The following is a 26,090-nucleotide window of genomic DNA, read 5'->3' on the forward strand; positions in this document are numbered from 1 at the left end:
TTTCGACAGAAAAAAGTGTCTGTGTACACTTCTGTCGAAAACGCACTCGTCATCCAGATCTTGAACTAAGAATGGGACCTACTGTTATTCCAGTAACTACAGAAACCAAGTTCTTGGGACTCATTTTTGACAGAAAACTCACATTTTTAGCACACATTCATCAACTAAGAGAAAAGTGCAAAAGAACTTTGAACCTCCTTTGCAATCTATCCTCTACTGAGTGGGGTGCTGATCGAGCTTCATTGCTCCATCTTTATCATACACTAATACATTAAAAGCTGGATTATGGCTCCCAAATCTATGGTTTGGCAAGACTGGTTGGATTCCATCCATCATCAGGGTATACAGATAGACTTGGAGTGGGTGAGGTGCCTTTCACATCTCACCCACTCCAAGTCTCTATGTAGAAGCAATTGAACCGGCTCTATCACTTCAACGGAAACAGTTGTCTCTTAATTATGCCCTAAAAATAAAATCTCTCCCAGATCACCCTACATGGAATAGTATCTTCTCTCTGCATTGGGAAGCTCAATATCACACACATCAAACTGCTATACATCCTTTTGGTATGCGTATTAAAGAAACTGTGCAAGCTGTTAGTATAAATGTTGACAACATTAGCTACACTAAACATAACAACATTCCTCCATGGCAGGTTTGAACACCATCCTGCAACCTCTCACTTTGTCAGCTACAGAAATCTTATACCCCATCGTCCATTTACCTACAATTGTTTAATGCACAGAGCAGCATACGGTGATTTCTTACCCATCTATACTGATGGTTCAAGAACTAACACCTCTGTTGGCTGTGCTGCTGTATTTCCTGATATTATTATCTCAAATCAGATCCCACCAGACTGCAGTAATTATACATCAGAATTACATGCCATTCAGCTTGCATTTATGCATATAAAAGAAAACTGCTACCAAAAGTATATAATTTATATAGACTCATTGAGCTCTTTACAGGCTATCTCCTCTCCTATGTATAATCCACATCCAGTACTTTATGAGGTGCTCTACCTGCTTCACAAAATGAAAATCCTTAATTTCGATGTTCAGTTCTGCTGGATTCCCAGCCACATCGGAATCAAAGGAAATGAGGCTGCAGATGCAACTGCAGCTGCTAAATCAGCCCATACCTTCTCCACATACTATTTGACAGTTCCATATACAGACTACAGACAGGGTATAAAAGCATGGCTTGCTGCGCTCACTTCCACAGTGCATAATTATCACTTCAATTGTAAACTTGTGTCACATACCACCCATTATTTTGTTAAAAATGGCAGAGCAACATGATATCCCAGAATCCATGGCTTGGAGAGCCATTGATCGATTAGAAGCTGGACAAATGCAGCAAGTTGTCGCTCAAGCATGTCACGTATCTCAAAGCATAATTTCACAACTTTGTAATTGCTTTCTGGAGATGGGAAATGTTCGAAATCATCTTCATGCCATATGTTTATATGCTCGAAGACCAATGGTTTGCATTCCACTTACTTTAAATCACAAAAGAAGCCGAAGAATTTGGGCAGAAGAACACCACAATTGGACAAATGAGGTTTGGGCTCGTGTACTTTTTAGTGATTATTCCATATTCAGTCTGCAACCAGATAACCGACTTATCTTGATATGGCGTGAAAGTGGAACAAGAGATGATCCACAGTTTGTTCGTGAAAGACCCCAACATCAAGGTGGCAGTTTGATGGTATGTGCTGGAATAAGTATAGGTGGCCATACTAATTTCTATTTTATCAGAAACGGTTCCTTAACAGCCCAAAGGCATCGCAATGAGATTTTGGAACCCATAGTTCATCCATGTTCTGCTGCAATTGGCGAAGAATTCATTTTTATGGATGACAATGCTCGTCCACACCGTGCAAATTTGGTACAAGAGTGGTTTGAGGAAGAAGGTATTGAACGAATGGACTGGCCTGCCTGTTCACTGGTTTGTAATTCAATCGAACATGCCTGGGATGCTTTAGGTAGGCATGTTTCTGCTCAACTGGTGCCACCACGATCACTTCAAGAGCTTGAAATTGTTTTCACAGAAGAGTGGAGAAATATCCCACAAGAACTGTTTACTCATCTTATTTGGTCCTGTAATCAAGATGTATCACTGTTTTGGCTGTTAATGGAGACTATACGCCCTATTAAAAATTAACAAAAGTGTTTTTGGCTGTTCTTGTTAAAAATTATTTCATGCTAAAATGTATAATTTGTTAAATTTGTAATAAATATCAATTATTTAAACAATGTCTCATCAATTATACCCTATCCATAAGTAAGAAATATTTATTCATATATAAAGTACCCAATAGTTATAATTGTTTTCAGAAATTTATAATTATCCGACAGAAACTAAAATATCCCTAATTGTTTTGAGCAGTGTATTAAAGAAAAGAAATATTACTAGAAAGTAACATAGCACTACCACAACATGATTTTTACAGTATGACTCAAAAAAAAAAAAAAAACAGTACTGAATAACTACAATGATATGTTATGGAGTTCAGTTATGTCGAAGTTCAGTATACTATTTATTATTATTATTATTTTTTATTGTTTATTTTATTTTTATTTTTTTTGTGCAAAACTGTATGAATGCTCTTTGTGCATTTTATTTTACAATAGTATGTGCAGGGGGGGAAAAATTTGTGATGCAGAAGCCAGATTTAGATAGAGATAAGTATTTTATCAAAAGTCAAGAATAAAATTAAAAATTTTTGATAAAATTTGATGCATCCATTGAGTCAGTCCAAGCGTCTATTGCTGGGAAGCCAGTACATTGTTTGATAGAGAACACACACACACGATTAACTCTATGAAGTTTGCCTGCTTTACAGGAAGAAAAACCTGAGTTTTCTGCAGATTGAAGTCCTTACAAAGACTCCTTGCATCCTGGATGGTATTCATTTGAGCACAGATCATTCAGCTGAAGGATTAAATATTGCAGTGCACATAAGGCTGTGTTGATCCAGTAAATGGTGCACATGGATTCTGGCAGTTTTAATGTCTAAGTATATTAAATCCTTCAAGCATAATCTCAAAATAGCATATTTGATAAACAATGAACTGGATTATTCCATATGATGACTCTGCATCTTTGTGATGCACTACACAAATTTTTGCAAAGTGGTCCTTTTCTTGATGCTTCAACGATCCAAAAACTAGCACTCTAGACACAACATCCATCCATCCATCTCATAGTGGATCTATTACTTCCTCCTTTTCCAGGAATCTGGCTTTCAATTTCAGGTCAATTACCTACATAACAAAGCCAAGGATTCTTGATGCAGCTGTTTTTTTCAGTAGCTACTTATGGATGTGAAACTTGGAACCTAAAGAAGTCTGATAGAAAAAGAAAGCTGCTTTTGAGATATGGTGTTGTAGGAGACTGTTGAGGATCTCATACACTGAAAGGCAGACAAATGAATGTTCTAGAAAGAATTAGAAGAAATGATCACTGACAGAAGAAAGCTGAAATACTTTGGACACAGAAAGAATGGAAGGAAGGCATCTCCAAACAGCAATAGAGGGTCAAGTGTCTGGAGCGTTGAAACATTAAGAAAAGCCCACAACAGGACCACTTGGCAAAAATTTGTCTGTGACAAAAGTCTGACTATTGTTCTAGCTTTCCGAAATCTTGTCTTTTGAATAGCAGTTCTTCACATTCATCAGTCCCAGGTATTCAGATTTCATGTGCACTTGTTTCTCAGGTCCTCCTCCATCTTATAAATCATATTTCACCGTCCTGGTAAGGATGGTAAAATATGATTTTGAGAAAAAACTAGCCAAGCAGGCCAAAGGAATTCATAAAGAGTCATTACGTGGCAAGTAAGAAGATGAATAACTATGGAAGAGTAACCTTAATGAGTGCTGATGATGACAAGGTGACAGAAGCAGATAAAATTGTTGAGTTACTGAGTGATCACTTTGCAAGAGTATATCATTCAAGTGTGGTTAATGCTGTGACATATGTTACAGAGACTGATGTCGGAACAGAGATGGATGAATTGGAGGCACTTTGGATATTTCAGAATCTCAATATAAATACAGCTGTGGGATTATATGGGATATCAGCAAGAATGTGCAAGGGAACTAGCACTGCCTCTGACTAGACTCTTTAAGTCTTAGCTCTGGCAGAGTTCCAAGGTGTGGAAAGAAGCTAAAATAATTCCCTTTCATAAGGGAGTTCTAAGACTGCGGTTGTAAATTATAGACCAATCAGTATCTCAGGAGTGGTGGTAAAAGTACTGGAAAAATTGTTCAAAAGAGAATTCAAGAATGGGTGGATAAGGATATGATACTCTATGAAAGGCAACATGAATTTGTAAGGATTCAGTCATGCCTTAGTAATTTACTAAATTTTTATAATGGAGTGACAGATGAGTTTTATAAAGGCATTTGACAGAATATTACATGGAACTCTGTTATGCAAATTAAAATAAATGAAGATGGATATGACACTGGTGATGTGGATAACAGGATGGCTGCTGAACAGATGTCAAAAAGTGGTCTATGGAGGAGCAGACTCCATGAGAAAGCAGGTGTACTAGTGGCGAGCTGCATGGTTCCATGATAGGACCACTATTGTTTAATTTGCACATAAATGATATAGGAAATAGTTGTTTGCTGACAATGCAAAATTAAGTCAAGAGTTGTCCACAATGTGGAGAGCTTGTAGGATGATTTAAATAGGCTGTCAGTTTAATGCGTAAAAATGTAGTAAAGTTATGCATCTTGGGATACATAGATTACAGTCTGTGTACCATTGAGGGAATTACATTCCAGGAAATTGATGAAGCCGGGGATTTTGGGAGGGAGGGAGGAAGTTGTAGAGTTGAAGTTTAGAGGGCATATTGCTAAGGTAGTTCATAAGATCTCTTGCCTGTTGAAGAACAAACTGACAAGTAGAAATAAGAAAATTATTATTCCTCTTTATAAGGCCTTGATACATCCATATAACTGGATTATTGTGTTCAGGTCTGGTTTCTTGGGGAAGAAGTGATGGAGAGGCAACCAACAAGGATGATGAGTTGTCTTTGGAATGTTACTTATAAGGATAGATTGAGGGTGTGTGGATTGCAGAAGTTGATAGGCAAAAAAGAGGGGGGGGGTATGATAGAAACATTTAAGTTACTTAAACGGTTTTATAGGATTGATGTAGGGGAAATGTTTCAACAGTTGGCTAGAGGGTGCAGAATATGAAAGGGTTTGCAGTCAATGAGAGAACATCATTTATATAAATCAGGAAGAGGGTGTGTAAAATGACAGAGTCCTGAGGGACACCAGCATTAACAGGAAAGTCTGGAGAGAGAGAGAGAGAGAGAGAGAGAGGAACACCATCCACCATTACATGTAGGGATCAATCTGAGAGAAAACTGACAATCCAGTTACACAAGGACGAAGGCAGTCTTGAATGGTGGTAACTTGTTGAGATTCCCTCAGTGCCAGACCCTGTCAAAAAGCCTTGGAGATGTCAAGAGCAATGCCACAGGTTTATTCAAACATTTCCATGGAATGGGTCCAGAAGACTAACAGTACACTGTCCATAAGACATATACATCCTATTGAATTATCTATGCCACTTTTTTTTGTTGTTGTTAGCCACCACAACCTCTCTAAAATAGATAAAATTCCATACCCCCTTTCACAGATTTCTGCTTGATATACAAAATCACAGCCAAAACTATTTCTGATTTTTAAAATAATGGCCTTGTGCTAAATGAATGTAATTTTCACACTGCCTTTTTAAACCACACATCCAAACCAGCCCTTATCCCTTCTCCTAAGGATGAACTTGATTAACACATCCAGGAGTGTATAAAAAGTACCTTGGGCTTGCATCTTAAGCTACTATGGACACAGGATCTGTTAACCTTAAAGAACATAAGGAATGCAAATACTAACTATCATTATGCAAACCCTAGCCCATCCTTTCACTCAGGATTAAATGGTAGCTACAATACATCAATGCCATTGTTAATGCTGATACTGACTACAGAAAGTCTGTAAAACTATTTTTGTGATCGGTATCAGCAAAGAAGCACTTCCCAACCAGTGTGGCTTCATTAATTTACCAAAACTCTGGAAGATGATTATGTTAAGATCACCATCTACCCAAAAACTGAAAACTACTCTTAATTCAGCTCTGGAGAGTGTACTCTGACAGGAAGGTAAATCTTTTGTTCATTTTAGTTTTGAAGTGATTTTACATTTATTTAATTGTAGTGCCTTGCAACAAGTGTTTTTGGTACTCTGTATGTTAATTCGAAATCTGGTAAAATAGCATCTGTTTATTGTATTATTGCACTGCATTTATTTTGTTCTTTAGTGTTGTGAATTAATACAGTGAGTAATTAAAATGCATTTTCCTTTAGAAGGTTATTTATACTCATAGCAATGACCATTCAAAGATGAAATTAAATATTAAAAAAAAAAAAAAAAAAAAAAACGTGTTAACTAAAAGTTAAGCCAGAAAGAGGTTAAGAGAAACTTTGTAGCATATTTGGTAAATTATATTTGTAACCTAAGTAAAGGAATGTTGAAATAAAAGAAAGCTACTAATATAGCTGAGAAATTTGAAAAGAATGTTATGTGAAAAAAATTTTTAAAGAATTAAAGTTGAACAACTTTTACAGATGAGCTGTAGACTCAATTACACAAATGTTATTCAAGAAAAAATGAAACAGTTTGAAAACAAGAACCTAACCTTGGGGTCTCATTGGTAAACTCTGAAAAAAAAAACATTGATTCATTAGAAGGATGCATGTGGTGAAGTCATATGCAAAGATAGAAAATAAGAACACCATGGTAAGCATGGATTCTAAAAGAAGCACACCAAAAGTTCGCAGATCAGTTGACAATGGGTGTCAACTGATGACCTAAAAGAATATAGAGAAAAATGTAAGAGAGCAAAGCTATATGTAAAAATAGCTAAATAAAATTCATGGAAAGGCTTCAGTAAGAATACAGAAGATAAATATCAGGAGGGTGACAAAATATTCTGGAAGCTATTGAAAAAGCATAGAAGTAAAGAAAAGAGTTCTATAAAAGAAATCAAAGATAATAGTGATATAAAAACTGAGAACAAAGAAAACTATTACATAAAACAAGCAGTGACAGAACAGTAGTAGAAAATGTTAAAGAAGAATGCAAATAGAAGTGCATATTAATGCTTATGTTAGAAAAGCCATAAAAAGTCTGAAATATGAAAAGGCAGCTGGAATAGATGATTGTTTGACCAGAAATGCTTTATATATAGAGGTACAAAAGTTATGCAAGCATACTTGAGAAGAGGCCAAAAAAAAATATGGAAGAGAAATTTGAGAAGAATAAGCTGGGTTGAAGCTAATAGAGGTGGTCAAAATCAGATTTTCACTTGATGACAAATAGTTGAGAAATCATCAGCGTGCAAGGATCTGTACTTCAGTTTTGTAGATATGGAAGAAGCATACAACAAGGTGCACAGAGAAAAACTTTTCAAAATGTTAGTTATATGGAGTAAATGGAATATTATTCAGAGCAATACACATGTCAGCAGGTAGAATTGAAGCAAAAAACAGGAAGACAGTCTGATGTAAAATTGAGTAAGATGAGGGTGCTACTATCTCCACTCTTATTCCTCACCTGTATGATCACATTATGAAAGTTCATTAAACCTAATATCAGAATTGGGTTATCAAACTTTTATGCAGATGATGTACTCCTAAACACATTCAATGCAAGTCTCCAGGATTTTCAAGCTAAATTGAATGATAGCTGTAACAAATTTTGTATGAAAATCACCAATAAAAAAAAAGACAAAAACTATGTGCATAGATTCTCATAGACAGGCTTATACGTTGGTTATGCATTATTAAAACACTTAAGGAATAGAACAACGTAGTTAAGGATATAAATTAAATTAAACTTTAATAAATATTTTCCGATATTTCGGCAACGTCACGTTGCCATTTTCTAAAGGAACTTACAAAAAAGTTACGTGCACATGGGCACTACAACACAGAAACTGGGAATGAAGAGATGAAGCTATTGTTCTCCTAACAGTCCTGATGGTGCCCTCTAGCGGGCTAAGTAGGTGTTCTTGGCCGTTGGGCTGAAGGTCTGCAGATGTAGGCCTCCCAAATTTGGGGCAGTCGCATACAACCAAATTTGTTGAGGTTTGGAGAATTTCTTAGGGCTGAGGCTGATTCCATAAAGAGTCTTTCAAATTTGTATTTGCTACGGTGTATCACTGTAGCTTTCTTCCACCGTATTCTGTGGCGTGTATCCAGAGCATGGTCCACAAGCCCAGAATGACTGTATTTGTGAAAACGGATGTAGTCCTTGTGTTCCGAAATTCTGATATTCGCTGTCCTGCCTGTTTGGCCAGAGTAAGACAGTTTACAACTGCAAGGGACCTGGTAAACACCAGCTAGGTCTAGGGGGAAGTGGTTGCTCTTTAGTGGAGCAGATAAGGGATGCCAATTTTCTGTAAGGTTTGTAACGGGAGGTCAGGTCGTGTTTTTTTAAGATTTTGGTAATCTTTTCCGAGGTGCCTCGGATGTAGGGAATGGTGATGGATTTAGAGTAATCCTTGTTGTGTGTGGGGGGGGGGATCTGTGGTTTGTAGGTTCTAATATTTTTTGGATTTTTTTTGGGGGGTAGCCATTGGCTGAGAAAGTGTTGAGGATGTGATTTAGTTCAGTGTTTAGGGCCAAGTCGTTTGAACAGATTAGTTTAGCCCTGTTGTATAGTGTTTTCACTACTCCATATTGTTGTGAGGGGGGGGGATTGTTGGTGAATGTATCTGCCTGTATGGGTGGGTTTTCTGTAAACTGAGAAAACCAAGGATCCATTAGGCTGGCGGGTGACTAGTGTGTCTAGGAAAGGGAGGCTGTTGTTTTCCTCTTTTTCCAGAGTGAATTTGATTCTGGGGTGTTGGTTGTTTAAGTGTGTTAAGAAGGAGAGAAGTGTTTCAGAGCCATGTGGCCAAATAGCGAACACATCATCAACGTAGCGAAGCCATATGGTTGGTTTTTGTGGGGCAGAGGCTAAGGCTTTTTCTTCAAAGGTCTCCATAAAGAAATTGGCCAAGGGTGGGGAGAGTGGTGAACCCATGGCTGTCCCCTCTATTTGTTTGTAGAATTTTCCCTGCCAAACGAAATAGCCTGAGTTCATTGTGAACTGAAATAAGGCTGAGATATCGGGAGAAAATTTAGCTTGGATTAGCTCTAAAGTTTCCTTGAGTGGGACATTTGTAAATAAAGAGGACACATCAAAGCTGACCATTATGTCAGTATGTTGGAGTGTAAGGTTTTCTATGCTGGCTTTGAAATGGGCTGAGTTTTTTATGTGTGATGGTGTGTTGCCAGTATAGTGTGTGAGCTCTTTGGCCAAATATTTAGCTAATTTGTATGTGGGGGAATCAATGCCATCCACTATGGGACGTAATGGCACATTTTCTTTGTGTATTTTTGGGAGTCCGTAAATACGGGGGAGTATAGAGTTAAACGGCTTTAATCTGTTGGTAACTTCTACAGGCCAAGAAGTGACTCTCTTAAGGAGCCTGTGAAGTTTTCTAATTTGAGAGTTGGTGGGATTGTAATTGATAGGGAAGTAAGTGGCCCGGTCTATAGAAGAGCATTCAGCTTACCTGTGTAGTCCTTTTGGTTAAGTACTACAGTTGCATTTCCCTTATCCGCTTTGGTGATAACTAACCTATGTGCATAGGTTAGAACATGGAAAACTTCAGCTGCCATTCTCAATGAAAATTCTACAGAACAAGTGAAATATTTTAGCTAAAAATGGTGCCTTCAGGCTCAATTTTAAGGAAAGTGACATACTTTCCTTAAAAATTCATCATCTTAAATTAATCTTCCTTAACAACATCGAGTTCTTTTCTAATATCCTCATTTTTAATATAATGTTGCCATTAATGCCATCTGTTTATTCCCCTAATCTTTCTGATAACCCTTATATCAGTGGTCTCCAGTCTTCGATCCAGTGTTTTATTTCTAATCCACTTTGCAGATTCATACGTTAAAACTGGCTTCAACATTGTCTTGTATACGGGTCTTTTGACTAATTTTTCTCTTATTCCATATATATATATTGGAATACATTTATTCCATTGGCTTCCTACTATATCAGCTCTGCTAATTTTGTTGACTCATTTCATATTTAATTTGCCATCTTCACTAAAAATTTTACCTAAATAGCTTCAATATTTTATTTGTACCAGAGGTTCTCCATTCAGAATGTAGTTGAAGTTCTCAGTGTTTCCTGCCTATTTTCATTGTTTTTGTCTTTTTATTGCTGATTTTCATACAAATTTCTCACGGCAGTTATTCAATTTAGTCAGGGAATCTTGCAGATTTATTTAGAAGTATAACATCATTTGCATAAAGCAAAGATCTGACATTAACATCTCCAATTTTGATATCAAGTTTTATACCACTTTTCTTTATAATGTGATCCATATAAATTACGAATAACAGTGATGATAACGTATGTCGTCGTCTCACGCCTGATTTAATATCAAACCATCTTCCTGTACCTCCTGCAATTCTAACTGCTGACTTACAACTCAAATATAGACTAAGCATTATGTGATATAATGTCCAATTTACATCACATAACTGTATTGTTTTGAACAACTTTTCTCTTGGCATCTTGTCATGTGCCTTTTCCAGATCTACAAAGATTAAGGGATCCTTGTTATATTCCCTGACTTCTCCAGTATTTGTCTTAAAGTAAAAATTTGATATTACCAACCTCTGTTTGGATTGAATCCAGCTTGTTCTTCTCCAAGCTTCCCTTCCACAATTTTTCTTAGCTGTTTCTCAAGTATACTTGCATTAATCTTACCATGAACATTCAGAATTAAAATTCCTCTGTAATTTTCACATTCAGTTTTATTTCCCTTTTTATAGATGAGTATTATGAGGGCTCTGCTTTAATCATCCAGAATTTGACCTGTTGTAAAAATTTATACCTCTATATTTGAGCATTTCTGGTTGAATATCATCTATCCCAGTTGCATTTCTACATTTCAAATTTTTAATGGCTTCTTCTACTTCAAATATTAATATGTATTCCTGTTGAGGGTTTTTCACAATCATGCTGTCACTGCTTGTTTTATTTAGCTATCTTTCAAGGTAATTACTCTAGTCATTTAGAATATAAAGAATATAAATTTATTTATTTATAAATTTATATAATTTAGAATATAAAGTTTGTGTTCGAAGGATGAACACAAATGACACATTAAATACCTCCATTTTGGAAAAGCCGGCCTTTCTGACCACGCTCTCCAAACATACCACAGAATTGATTGGAAAGGTACCAAGTCCCTACACCACACCAAAACCTGGTTCGAGAGGAAAGTTAAAGAAGCGTGTGAAATGCTCAAACATAATCCAAATCTGAACAAAAATGATGGTATAACCATTCCAAGGATGTGGAGGACCCATTTGCAACCTTTATAGCAACTAGAACAAGCTAAAGAAAAATTTCAATACAAGAAGACTTGGTGAAGTGTTTTTTTTTTTCCCCTTAACATTCAATAGCAACTTGAACTGTACAAATTAGTAAATTAGTAATATTAATATAGGAGGACTTTAGCAAAGTTTATTGTAGTTTTTTATTTAATTAATTTATTTTTTATCACTAGAGGTCAAGCTAAGAAAAAGATTAATTAACAGCGTAGATTTAATTTACCTTTATAGAGTGCAAGAGCATGTAGCTTGGTTTCCTATACACAGTTATCCTTCTGATGATGACCTCAATACAGGCGTGGTCAAAACATCAAGTGTTATTTTATTAATAATAAGTAAAATAATCATTTCAGCACATGTGTTTTGTGTCCCTAAATTCGGAAATATGAATGCTGATCACCGTGTAATCTTAAAAGAAAGAGAAAAGGAGATTATGTTGAAAAGTGACAGTTTTTTCTTTCTATCACTTCTAAAAGTTAGTCAGGCCAGAAACTTATGGAACCACCCTCATATATATCTTTATCTTCAGTTTTCATGTCATCTTTATGATCTCTAATTCCTTTTACAGTACTCTTTCATTCATTTCTAAGCCTTTTCGATAGCCTCTAGAATATTTTGCCAGTTTCCTGATATTTACGTTCTGTATTCTCACCAAAGTCTGTGCGTGACTTTTGTTTAGCTAGTTTTACAGAGCCTCCATAACTCAGTCGATATAGACAAAGCCCTTTGGTCAGAAAGGCCTGGGTTTGATTCCCATCCAAGACATGAGGAACTTTTATGTAGTCTCCTTCTGCTAAAGGTGAGTTAGCCAATCTCATACAGAAGTAAGGGTTTTTTTTTCACCTGGAAACTCAGGTTTTTCATCCCCAGAAAACAGCAAACCAGCCCTGTGAACACACAGAGATCTAGTTATAAAATACATATTTAATCCCACATTAGGAGGGCTCAACTCCTAAGGGATTGATGAAGAAAGAGGGAGGGGGACCCCATATGAATAAATAAAGTTAGTTTTACACAGCACTTCACTTTCTTGCATTTTTTTCTTTATTCTTGAAGATCACACACAGATGTTATGTCGTTGATTTTCCTATAAACTATACTTCTATTATTCCCTTTTATGCCAACTCAGAATGAGATCTCTAATCTATCTCTCTGGTGATAGATTAGAGATCTCGTTCTGAGATCATCCTAAATATCAGGAAACTGGCAAAATATTCTAGAGGCTATTGAAAAGGCTTAGAAATGGATGAACACAGACTTACTTGCCAGGAACTTTTGATATGCTTTATTCTTTTCTTTGACTGCCTCTCTAACTTCTGAGTCCACTTTGTTGTTATGATTTTTCTCTCCTTGCAGACTCAAACTATGGCTCCCCAGTTTTTCATAATCAACAAATTACCAGATATTTTCCTTAAAATCATTCTCTATATCATTAATTATCATTAATATACAGTAGTGCTCCTAGTATAGATCCTTGGGGCACTCCACTAGTTACTCTCATTTTCCTAGATTCCACTCCATCTGTTGCCCACCTGCTTATATTAAAAAAAAAAAAAAAAGGTAATGAACAGTATTCAAAAGAACAATAACTGAGGAGAAGTTTTGTACAGCACTTTCTGTTAATATATTGAAAAGAAAAAGGCTCGACAGTTTTATGAAACCTTCCATATAAAAGTAGCTTCTGTATAAAATTTTAATCATTTATCTTCTTTTATCTTAGTCTAGAAACTATTCTTAAAGTACTACTTTGTTTCAAGTCTTTCATGTTAGCAGTTTTAATTTTTATTTTTTTAATGAATGATTTACATTATCTTATTAAATTCTTTTAAATTCAGTAATGCTATCAAGAAATTTTCACTACTTTACAGTATAGGAGTGAAGTTTCAGCCTCTTTTTATTTTTGTTTCTTAGATTGCACTGGAAGGTCTGCGCATTACAATTCCTCCTGGAATTTCACAGCATATGGCTCGACTTGTTCGTATTTGCATGAATGAAGATCCTGGAAAGCGACCAACATTTGACATGATACTTCCTATTTTGGAGAAAATGAAACAGTAGCAGATTGTCTCTGACTTATGCAACAAAACTAATTAAAAGTTTGAAAGTTTTAAATTAATGTTATAAACACTGCCAGTTGTTGTTCTTACTGTTAGTTTGTTTCCTTAATCATATTTTGTTATATTGTATAAGTTTAACATAATTGCCGGTGAGGTTAATATTCAATACCGTATCGTTGCTTCTCTCTTATATAAGATTTGTAACTGGGCTCTCAGAACAGAAAATTCTTAAGATCTGATGTTTGTGAAGGGAGTTCTTCACATTTCACTTCGTGTCTCTCTGCTGAATGGAGATACACACCTTTTTTGCGGTTATGAAATTTTAGATGCGGGAGTAGGTGGTGTTCATTCTGGATTCTTTCTAAGAAAATTCATTATGATGTAATTATGATGCTGTCTTTTGAACACCTTAGCAATTCACAACACTAGTTGTGAATTGCTAAGGTTAAATTAAAATTAAAAGGTTAATTAAAAACTGAAAGTATTTAATTACTTTCAGTTTTATTTATGTGCTTTTAAATCTTTTCTGGTAATGACTGCACTGTAATTAAAAAAAATAGTCAGTTCATGCTTTACAAATTCCCAGATTTACTGTTTTTTTCCCCCAAGTATCAACAAATGAAAAATATGGACATTAATTGCAATGAATAAATGCTGTGAACATTCATAAATATAGTATTTGAAATTGCACGCACGTGCACACACACAGCTATACAATACACTAGTATTGTGTGTGTGCGCGCGCACACATGCATGCACACACATTTGTTTGCTCAGGCAGACAAGAGCATCTCACTGACTCGCATAACATAAAACAGTTACCATGGTTGAAGTTAAAGAGTGGTTGTTGCTCTTCATTTTTGCTGTTGGCTTATTTCAAATTTATTCTCTTATTAATACTGTACAGCAAGCATGTCAAACTCAAAAGCTAACACGGGCCAAATAAACGAGGTTTAAGTTTATGTGGGCAGCAAAAAACAAAAACTTAAATTTTCATAAAAAGAGATTTATTTTGAAAAGTATAGTATAAAAAAAGAACAAGAAAACGATAAAATTAATGTTTTCTCCCTGACACTTGGCATCTCTTCTCTGCTACTATCTTTCCTACTTCGGGGTAAATCTTGTTCGCAGTGATTACTTTCAAAACTGATCCAAGGTGAATGTCAGTAATTTTGGATCTGACAGGAGACTTATGTCCCTTCATAATTGTAAATAACTGCTCACGCAGATAAGTACTTCCAAACATGGATATAATTTCATATGCGAATTTTCGAGTATTTTTAAACCTGGCAGGTAAATATTTGTAAAATCCAGGCACGCCAACTTCACTGAATTTTGCTTTCAAATCTGAATCGCACTGGATCTCAATTACCTCCATTTGCATTTGGTTAGGTACTGATTCAGTATTTATTGAAAAAATCGAAGAAAACAAAGAAAACTTGTCTTCCAAAAATTTAAAATCTGCAAACCTTGTTTGAAATTCAGTTCTAAGGCTTACAATTTTTTCTGCGTATTTTTGATACGATGCAGTTTCACTTAAACTTGATTTGTTCATGTTGCATATCGGAAAGTGCGTTATATCTTCATTTTTCAACTGTTTTTTCCAAAAGAACTAGTTTACATTTGAATGCCTTAACTTGGTCACATGTTCATAATGATCTGATCTTTTCCTTGCAGTTTTAAATTTAAATCATATAAGTTTCCACCTTTCTACAACAGATAAATAACCTTCACCCACGCATCTAATTCATTATGGAAAAAGAAAACTCTGGTACGTTATCATTTTTGGACATCCTTATTAGAACGTCTTCTGGTATCTTATCTACAAGCGTCTTTCGAAAACCCACATTTACTGGCAGATACATTCACAAAAATTCTGCACACCACATGTCTCAAAAATTTGGCATTCTTAAATCTCTAATTCATGGAGCACATAATGTTTGCTCTTCCCCAATAATCTTACAACAAGAACTTTCCATCATTAAAAAGTTAATGGAATCAAATCATTACAACTTCAATCAAATCCAACAGATACTTGACTCTTATGTTCCAACTTCTACAGTTTCTCCAACAGTCCACAGAGTTCCTATTTCGTACTGTTAAAGTTTTTGTCGTCGGGTCTGCGCCATTGTTACGTTTCTACCCTTGCTCATTGTTATATCTTTTATCTTTATCCCTTTATATTATTCTTTGCGTGATTTACTTTCTTATATATACTTTGGCTTCTATCTGCTATCTTTAACTTCACGTATTGCTAAGGCATCTATCTTACTTGAATATGTGATCTTATCGCTTATCTAGCAAATTTCTCAATTTTGGGCCCCCAGAAATACCCAATCACTATAAGCTATCCTTATTCACTCAGCCAAATTTATTTACTGCGCTAGCCTGGGCCTTAAGGGTAGAGCTAAACTCAGCCTAATGATAGTATAGTATAGGGTATCAGGTGGTGCTACTAATATCATTTACTAAAATTCAGAAGCCTTAGGTTTTCTAGTTTATTTGCAGTCGTGCCCCTTTTCTCTCTTAATTGGGATATCCCTGCGCACATATAATATGATCACAGGTTCGAAATTTTATGGAGGGTCAGTCAGCATGGTCAGAAATACAGGCATGAAAGGTATCAAACAATTTTATTGAATTCATTATTTAATATAATACAGGAACAAAACAATTATTAATACTAAGTTAAACGCTTACTTTCCTCTCACTCTCTTGTTCTTAAAAATAAACATTGATTTCTAAATCTTTACAATTCAATTTTCTCAACTTATTTGACATTTCAGTTTACAACTCATTAGGCCAGCTAGGCATTTAGCACATTAATATTTTCCCTCGAGTGGATCACGACAAAATATCTAATAAACTAATAGTTCTTAAAATTCAGTCCAAAGGTATAGAGTTATTCACATAAATTTCAATTCTTCATACTTCCTTTTATCACATATTTGAAATACACTCTTTTCCGTACTGTTAGTCAATTTCTCTAAAAGGGGCTAGAACATATGAAAGTACTTATCGACACTGTTTCGGTTTCTCTCCGTCCTTCCTTCTTTGTGAAGATTCTGGCTATCTTGATTCTACTGCCACGTGGGATTCACGTGCTCTTCCTAAATCGAGCGCTGTTTCTTTGCTATGGATTTACGGCAATGCTTTTTCTCATTGACTGCTTACGTTCGATCTTCCAGTGTTCTCTGGACCACGATGAACACTCGAAGCACACGGCGAGAGTACAGGAACAAACAAAACGGGGGGGGGACGTTTCGAATCAGCATTGCGGGTTTTATACGCTCCCCAAGAGCGCCACCTTTCCGAGTTTGATTTCTCCTATCGTCCTGCCGATTGGTCCCCAACTGGGTTACCTCACCGATCCTCATACGGGGTTTTTTAATTCTGGGAATGTATGCATCATGAAATTTTCTCAGATGTAATACCCACGGGCGCTTATGCTGCTCTTGTAGCATCTGGGCGACCTTTGCCCCATCCTGCCGAATTATTGGCATTCTTTTACGTGTAGAATCTTACAGTTGTCCCTTTTATTGACTTACAGTTACATTTGATATATATATACATTAACTTTATTTTAAACAGTTCTAAATTTAGTTTGCAAGATGTTATTTCCTTCAAAAACACAGTTACACTGTGCTAAATGATAAGTATGCTCAAATTATGGTTAATTTCTGTTAGACACTGGAATGGTGATGTCATGTAGAATGAGGTCGCCTGTTTCAGATCTAACAGTACATTCCAGGAATCTCAGAACCTATTGGTAGAATTCTAAAAAAGTATCAATTGATTCCAACATATATTCCTATCAACAAAATTTCTTCTTTATTACCTTCTACAAAGGATAAACTGTCTTCTCTATCTTTGGCTGGCATTTACCAAATACCTTGTGAATGCTGTATCTTATTTTGGACAAACTGGCCATTCTTTGGAAAAAAGAATAAAAGAACATCAATATTATATTGATTATAACAAACCTCTGAAGTCTTGTCTGGTGCAGCACAGTATTGTTTTATATGTCATCTGTGCCATTGTCGTTGCTCTTCCTAAAATATTTTAACTTCCCTTATTCCTTTTTAACTTCTCTACTTTAACTACGTGACTAACAAAATTTTCTTGACTCTAATATCTGTATCACTTCTTACGTGTTCATTCTATAAGGAAAGCAAATTCTATATCTTTGGCCGATTCCTAAATTTTCTCACATTCATACCCTGACTGTTAAAGGTTATCCTTGCTATAAGAAACGAATCCTCTAATTTCTGTCTGGGGCCGTCTCCTCTTCAGATATTGACAAATTTATTTTTTTATGCTGTGGCAGCCAATATCTTAGAATAGAGGGGACTCTTATTCAGGGAGACTTCTCCAGACATTTAGTGCACATAGGAGAATAAATTTAGTGCTTATACTCATAAATCAAATGCTCTACTAGGGCTAAGTAAATTCTGGTTTGCAGTCGTAACCCATAACAACATGTTATACCTTTCTTTCAATTCCTCCCCCTCCCATGGTTCAAATTAATGAGTGGTAGTTTTGGTTAATATAACAGGCCAAACTCAGGTATAAAAGAAAAAACATATTTATTGGAATCTAAAGACATAATATACATTCTCAGTTAGTTCAATGACATGCTAAATCAAACTTTATCAAACTGATTAATACTCTAATGTATGAAGAATAAATCCTTCTCTTGAGTTAAAGATTTAACACACGTAATATACACATTATACTCTTCTAATCAATATTCTACCTGCTGTGTTAATCTTGCTTATTAAACTGATCACAATCATCTATAATCATTCGTAACAATTTGTCTTATGGACATTAGCCACTGCTAGATAATCACTTGAAGTCCTTAAATACTGTCCATACTTGATTATACTGGGTAAATACACTACAAATACACATATTATACACATTATACTCTTCTAATCAATATTCTACCTAATGTGTTAGACTTGCATATTAAACTAGTCACAATCATCTATAATCATTCCTAACAGTTTGTCTTATGGACATTAGCCACTGCTAAATAATCACTTAAAGTTCTTAAATACTGTCCATATGCGATTATTACATTACAATCATCTTTCCCTTTTACTGACTGGGTAATTTAATACACTACAAACACACATACTGTACACATTATACTCTTCTAATCAATATTCTACCTACTGTGTTAGACTTGCATATTAAACGAGTCACAATCATCTGTAATCATTCCTAACAATTTGTCTTATGGACATTAGCCACTGCTAAATAATCACTTAAAGTTCTTAAATACTGTCCATACACGATTATTACACTACAATCATCTTTCCCTTTTACTGACTGGGTAATTATACAACAAAATCTGTACTTAACTTAACCATTTCTTGGGGCAGGGTCTCCCGGTCCGTCTGAACTGTCCTTTGTTTGAATTACCTTTTGAATCCTCCATAAGCCTGTGTCCACGTGGTGGGTCACTATGGTCATCAGTTTCCCTCGTCTATTCTCACTCTGTTTCGGGCCATCCTCAACTCTAGCTGCCGGTTATAATGTACGTCCTCAATAGTATTCCGTCGGTACTTTCAGCAAAGGCCGTATCTGCCAACATCTCACGCTTTAGTACCGGCAGAAGTTCAGACATCGAAGGGAAAAGCACACCCTCCGATATCGAATTGCCATCAGGAACCGCCGGTCCACGAGAGAAGTCAAATCATAATCCAGAGAAACAGGCGAAAAAAGCCCTGAGAAAAGGGTGCAAACCCTTTTTATTCTCCATTCACTTCTCCCCCCCCCCCTGTTAACACCCTGTTCTTACCATGATAGCACCCTCTTACTTTTTTTTCTGCAATCTTTTCCCGCCCGCTACTTTCATCGACCACAGCGACTTCAGCGCATCGCGAGATCATAGCAGCATTTTCCTAGATTGCCAATGCCTCAGGCCCGCCCGACTATTGTTTACATCTAATTTATCCATTCATTGTATACATGGTGCATTCATATAATATAATATAATACTAACTTATACACAAAGTTCTTTACATGGTCTTACAACTCTACTAAAAGAAGGTAATTCTATTTCCATTTACAGTTAGTACTTTAGTTCTTCTGCTCGAGTACAAGTTTTTTCTCTCAGCTGATTTTTCTGACTTGTTAAATCCTGAATGAATTATTTCTTTAATAAAGTTCTTCATTCAGGATGTAACAGTATTGACTCTACTCATATTGTCCAGTGGGATAAAGCAGTTCTCCTCCATAGATGCAGATTCAAATATGAACGCTTATTCAAAGAAAGTTGTGAAACTCCGACAAGACGTAGCTTGCATGCACCGCCGTTTCACTTTCTGGTGATACTTTAATAAACATGAACTGTTGTTTTTTTCAGTCCCGACTTGAGCTCTTTCAGCTTTTCTTGTTTCATTAATCCCGTGTAATTATCATATTTTGATTTATGTTGTTCATGTTGACAATTAATGTTGTATAACTTTGGTACACTGATAACATGATTACATATTAAGCAGATTATTTTATTTTTTACTTCATAGCAAAAATACTCCAATTCCCACTTTTCTTGGAAATTTCGATGTTAGTCAGCAATTTTTCGTTTATTACTATCACTTAGTTTCGATAGAGACATGCTGAATACAAAGGACTGATAAAAATTAATAATCATTAACATAAAATAATAGAATATTTTAATAAAAACTGATATTTTTTCTTGAACATCAACTTACCAGACGCTAAATAACTGGACAAATTAGTAAGTGTAACATAAAAAAACTTATTTTTCTTGTTCACCGAAAGTGAAACATTTCCTATTACATACACCAAACGAGTCAGTTCAAACAAGACTGATGACTAGACGTGGGCGTGGCACTGGCATGTGATAGTAGGTATATAATCGGCTGGTAGAAATAGTGGGGGAAATGGTTCGCCTGCTTGTAAAGGAAATGCATGCAACACGGCTATGTGTAGTAATCACTTTCATTGGCAAACGTTTGGCTGGCCGCAAAAATATTCGTCGCGGGCCGCGAGTTTAACACCCATGCTGTACAGCATGCCTGAATAAAGTAATACTATGGAGAGTGGGGTTAATAAATAATAAAAACTGTGAAGAGGAATAAGGTAGGGAATAAAATATGAGATAAGTCAACAGGGTACCAGAATAACTGTTAAAGATCTTTGTAAAATATTACCTAAGTTCTTAAATTGAGTGTACAGTTTTAAAGGGTAAAGATAGCAAGTAGAAAATGCACTTTGAGATTTAAATATACTTATACATGCTATTGTGAAATTTATAAAGAAAAGAGAAGAGTGTCTTGGAAATAAATGACATAATTTGCATGATTTTAAAGGCTATGTTTTCATTTCTTTGGATGGATAAATCATTGTTTAATCATAAACTAGTTCTGTTGACCTTTATTCATTATGTATATGGAAAATAAATTTCTGCTTTATGAGTGCACGCTAGGAACGAATTAACTCATAAACTACCTGTATTTGAATAGAATTGGTAATACACTCATATCACACTAGCAAACTTGTAGGATCACAGGAAGTTTGTTGTATTGATCATTTGCTGTAGTGAATTTCTTTTAGCATAGCATTTGACCTATGGTACTTTGTTCAGGACTTTTCAATAGCTTGTTATAGCAATGTTTGCTATAATAAGTCAACTAAGACCTAACAAAAGACTATTCTTTTTCATATTTAAGGTTAACAGATAGCCGAGTCATTTTTTTTACTGATATATCAAAAAATTAGAGTAGAAGTTGGAAACTTTTCATTATGTGTAATCTAAAAGATTTACTATCATGGCTAAAATGAATCACCTCTGTTATATCTTAATGGCAAATGTTATATTTGTACATACTTAATTATCCTCTTCGTACCCAGTGGCACACAAGGCTTAGATCCTTTCTTAACACAATTTTCTGTCCCGAGCCAGTGTTCTCGCTATATAATATAAAATTTGTCAAGAAATGAAGAAAGACGAGTTGGGGGAGAAGGCTGTTGGACATGTTGGATTATGCATATTTTGTTATCATTAAACCTCCATAGAGTCAAAAGACTTATCAATGTTAGTCCTCGCTATCAGATATGCACATAAGGCTAAGATCCTTTCTTTCCACAACTTTCTGTCCAGTATTCTCACTTCTAACCAGCTTGCCCATCCAGCTTCATTTCTTTCCTTCTCCACCATCCTTTGACATGTGAGCTTTGGTCTTCAGCGCAAACAAAGTTTGCGCCTGAAAATATCTTCAGGACTGGGGTAAGGTAGTACAACACCCGTAAACTCGTAGCAAAGGTGGACCAAGCTAATATCACTCCTGTCTCAGGTGCAAACTTTGGTTGCTCACACTTGGATAAAGGATTAAATTAAATTTATTATAATCTAACCAAGTGAAAAATAAACTTTCAACATCTTTCTCTAAATCCAGAGTAATTTAATAAAAAGGTGCACACCTTTTGGCAACTCCTATAGGTAAAGATGACCTCGCTATTGCTTCTACCTGGTATCTCCACTTCTGGGCCTGGCTCCCACTGAATAGACCTCAATAAAGGTCGAAACTAGTCTGGGTAGTGGCCAATCCCTTAATGCATAACATTATACATATCCGCAAGGAGATGTGTTTTGCATTATGGGAGATACTGGGATAGGAGTGTTGTTAGCTTGGTCCACCTTTGCTACGAGTTGCCTGGTGTTGTACTGCCTTACCCTGGTAAGGTAGTACAACACCATATTCAGTCCTGAAGATATTTTCAGGGGCAAACTTTGTTTGCTCACACTTGGATAAAGGATTAAACTAAATTTATTATAGTCTAACTAAGTGAAAAATAAGCTCTCTACCACTTGAATACTTTTTACGTTAGTTATTTTATATAATTCTTTATTTGATATTTGATTTGGAAACTGTTTAACTTTCTTGCATTTTGCTTATTTTCCAAGTTTCAGCTCCGTAGAGTAAAACAGATCTAACATTACTTAAAAAGATCTTCAATTTTGTATGCTACAGATTTCCATATTGGCTGAAAACTTGTGAAAGCATTGCATGCTTTGGTTATTCTCTGTTTAATATCTTCATCTGTGCCACCATTTTTGCTGTCTGTTGCTCCAAGATATTGGAAAGTCTGTCACATCTTTCATTTCTGTATTGTCTATCTTTAGAGTTTCTCTACTTTTATTATTAAACCTTATCATTTTTTGTTTTATCTTTATTTATTTTTAAGCCTACTGAAGATGCATTTTCTCTTAATCTTCTGTTTTCTGTTGCAAATCAGTGAAACGAGAAGAAATCAGAACAATATCATCTGCATAATCTAGGTCTTCAAGACATGTTATCATATTCCATCTTAACCCAGCTTTGGTTTTATGGAAATCTGTAGCATATACAAGATTAAAACAAAATTGAAGATCTTTTTAAGTAATGTTAGATCTGTTTTACTCTACGGAGCTGAAACTTGGAAAATAAGCAAAATGCAAGAAAGTTAAACAGTTTCCAAATCAAATATCAAATAAAGAATTATATAAAATAACTAACGTAAAAAGTATTCAAGTGGTAGAGAGTTTATTTTTCACTTGGTTAGACTATAATAAATTTAGTTTAATCCTTTCTCCAAATGTGAGCAAACAAAGTTTGCCCCTGAAAATATCTCCAGGACTGAATATGGTGTTGTACTACCTTACCGGGGTAAGGCAGTACAACACCAGTAACGTAGCAAAGGTGGACCAAGCTAACAACACTCCTATCCCAGTATCTCCCATAATGCAAAACACATCGTCATACCAGAGGATTTCTCTGTTAATGCAATCAAAGGCTTTGGCAAAGTCTATAAAATTCAAGTACAAGGGGACATCAAATTTTAAAGTTTGTTCTATAATGTTTCTCAAAATGTTCTATAATGTTTGTTCCAGCTCCAGTTTTGAAGCTTGCTTGTTCCCTCCTCAGTATAACTTCGATTTTGTTTTTTATTCTTTTTAATACTCTGCTAAATACCTTTCCTGGCACAGATAGAAAGCTAATTCCCAGGGGCGAATTCTCCATGCTTTGCTGCGCAAGCTCATTACTTGAGAAAGAAGTAATATTTATTTGTTAATAAATGCATACATTTATAAGCATTCCATTTAGGCTTTTATTTTTGTAAGACAGAAGACGTCTTAAGCTTGCACGGCAATAATTGAGCTTTGCGTTGTGTATCGAAGGCCGATGCTTGCTCGTCTAGTCAAAGCTACCTTGGATTGCTTGGTTGTGGGAGCTTCCAGGTCTTTCGCTACAGCACTGTGATTTTATGCATGGTCATAGCCATTTCTGCTCCCTTCATGTCGTCTTAAACACATACCATACGCAGTCAAAGTAGCTCTGGCCAGTGAGCTTCAGCCAGCCTTTACAAGCATGCGTGTTGCTTTGGAAAATTAAGTTACAACCAACTTTTTATGATGATGTTATTGACCAGTTCATAAAGAAGAACCGTAGGGTAGAATTTGTACTCAAGTAGCTAAATTGAAAAAGATAGAATATCATTTGTAAAATAAATGTTGTATTTGTATGATTAAATGTACATAAATTTCTAAATATATAGTTTTAAATGGTCAGTAATTCATTATTCCGCTAATCAGACTTCAGTCACACCTCTCACTCCCCAAATAATAACAAGAGCAAGCGTGAATTTCAAGACCAGCTTTCGCCCCTGCTAATTCCTCTCCAGTTTTCACATTTTGTTAGGTCTCTTTTTTTTTTTTTTTTTTTGATATTTTCTCTATCACTGCTTCTTTCCAATGATCTAGTATTATCTTCTCAATTTTCAGAATCAGATTGTATAATTTAGTTAACTCATTCACAGCAGTACCTTTATCTGCTTTTAGTAATTCAATGTATATATTGTCATTTCCACATGCTTTTTCTGGACTTTTGTTTCTTTATTGCGTTTATTATTTCATTTGGGGTGATTTTTTCAATGCTTATGTTTAGTTTATGCCATTCTTCCTGTTCTAACTGTTTTAGAAGTTCCTGTGTGTTAACTTTGTCATAATTTTCTGTTACATTCAGAGTTTCACTAAAATATTGTTTTCAGTGGTCTTTTACTACCTGTTCCTATATTAACAACTTTCCATTTTTATCCTGTATGCAAGTTTCCAATTTCTTTTTCTTCCCAGACAATTTTTGCGTTATTTCATATACTGTGTTAAGTTGACCCATGTCTGCTGCTCTCTGTGCCTCCATTACCAGATTTTCTATATAATACCTTTTGTCTCTTCTGACTGATTTCTTTACTTCTTTGTCAACGGAATTATATTTTTCTTTATATATTTGATAAAGCCTTTTGGATTTTGTACTGTTTTGTAGTATTTTTATTATTTTCCTTTTCTCGATTAAATTCAAAGTTTTTTGGGTTATCCATTCTTTATTTTTCCTCCACTCATCTTTAAATGTTCTTTAGCACAGTCGTAAGTATCTTGAAACTTTTTCCATTTATCATTTACTCTCTTTTGTCATTTTCTTCTTTATCCATTTGGCCCAGTTTTGTGAATCTGTTTCTAATTGATGTGATGAACTGTTCTTTTATTTCTTTGTTATTTAGTTTTGCTATATCATATCTCTTTCTATTCTTCATTTTGTTTGTTTTATTTGCTTTAAGTTTTAATCTTAGTTTGGCTGGTACTAAGAAATGATCTGACCCAATATCTGCTCCTCTTCTTACCTTGACATCCAGAAGTGATCTTCTGTACTTTCTGTTTATTATTGTGTGATCAATTTGGTTTCTGATTTTTCCATTAGGAGAAGTCCAAGTAAGTGTATGGGATATCTTTGTGTTTAAAAAGGCTACCTCCAACAATTAGATCGTTTATCTCACAAAATTCTATTTATCTTTCACCATTTTGATTTATTCTGCCACAAGCTTCTTTTCCTATTACTTTGCAACTGTCTTCTGTTTTTCTTCCTATTTTTGCATTAAAATCACCCATCATTATAAAAATACCATGTTTAGGTATTTTATTTATTACTTTTGGCAGTTCATAAAATTTTTCCTTTTTCTCATCATCATCATTTATAAGTGCATAGATTTGTGATTTTGTCATTTACTGGTTCCCATTCAATAAGATAATTTTTACTACTCCTTTAATGTGTCTGTTTTCATGATCAAAGTAAAGTACTGTTTGTTTGTATCCAGTTTCCATCTGAGCTCACTAATTCTCAGAATGTCTATCATAAGCATCCATTTCTGAGATAACCTGTCTTGTTTTTCCAGTTTCATGTAAGATGGTTCTTACATTCCATGATGCAAATTACATTTTGGTTATTTATTTCTTATCCAAACACAAGTGGTGCAGTAGTAAGTAATTGGTCGTCATCATTTATCCACAATATGATACAATGTGAAAAGAGATTTAATTAAAAATTAAAAATTGCAAATTATGGTCTTCCAAGTCTCTCTATCTTGAGCTAACTGGTAGATGTCAGATGGAGTTTTACAGTTCAGCCTGTTGATGGTTTCACATATATATTGCCAAAATTGTTTGCATGATCTTCCTCTACTGTGATTGCCATCTTCTG

The 26,090-nt window shown here is 35.2% G+C and overlaps 1 protein-coding gene across 1 annotated transcript in view; it reads left to right on the plus strand.

Moving 5' to 3' along the window:
• Ilk (integrin linked kinase) overlaps positions 1-21,001 on the plus strand; it is a 165,384-nt gene extending 144,383 nt beyond the window's left edge. The window contains exon 11 of the mRNA XM_090406216.1: positions 13,400-21,001. Coding sequence (XP_090262342.1) covers positions 13,400-13,546 — 147 coding nt within the window. The 3' untranslated portion in view covers positions 13,547-21,001. The remainder of the gene's footprint in view (positions 1-13,399) is intronic.
• Positions 21,002-26,090: the final 5,089 nt, after the last annotated feature.

This window comes from Typopeltis vanoorti, chromosome 16 (genome assembly GCF_054136105.1).
Source record: "Typopeltis vanoorti isolate ZY-2024b chromosome 16, IOZ_Tvanoo_1.0, whole genome shotgun sequence".
NCBI classification, from domain to species: Eukaryota; Metazoa; Arthropoda; class Arachnida; order Uropygi; family Thelyphonidae; genus Typopeltis; species Typopeltis vanoorti.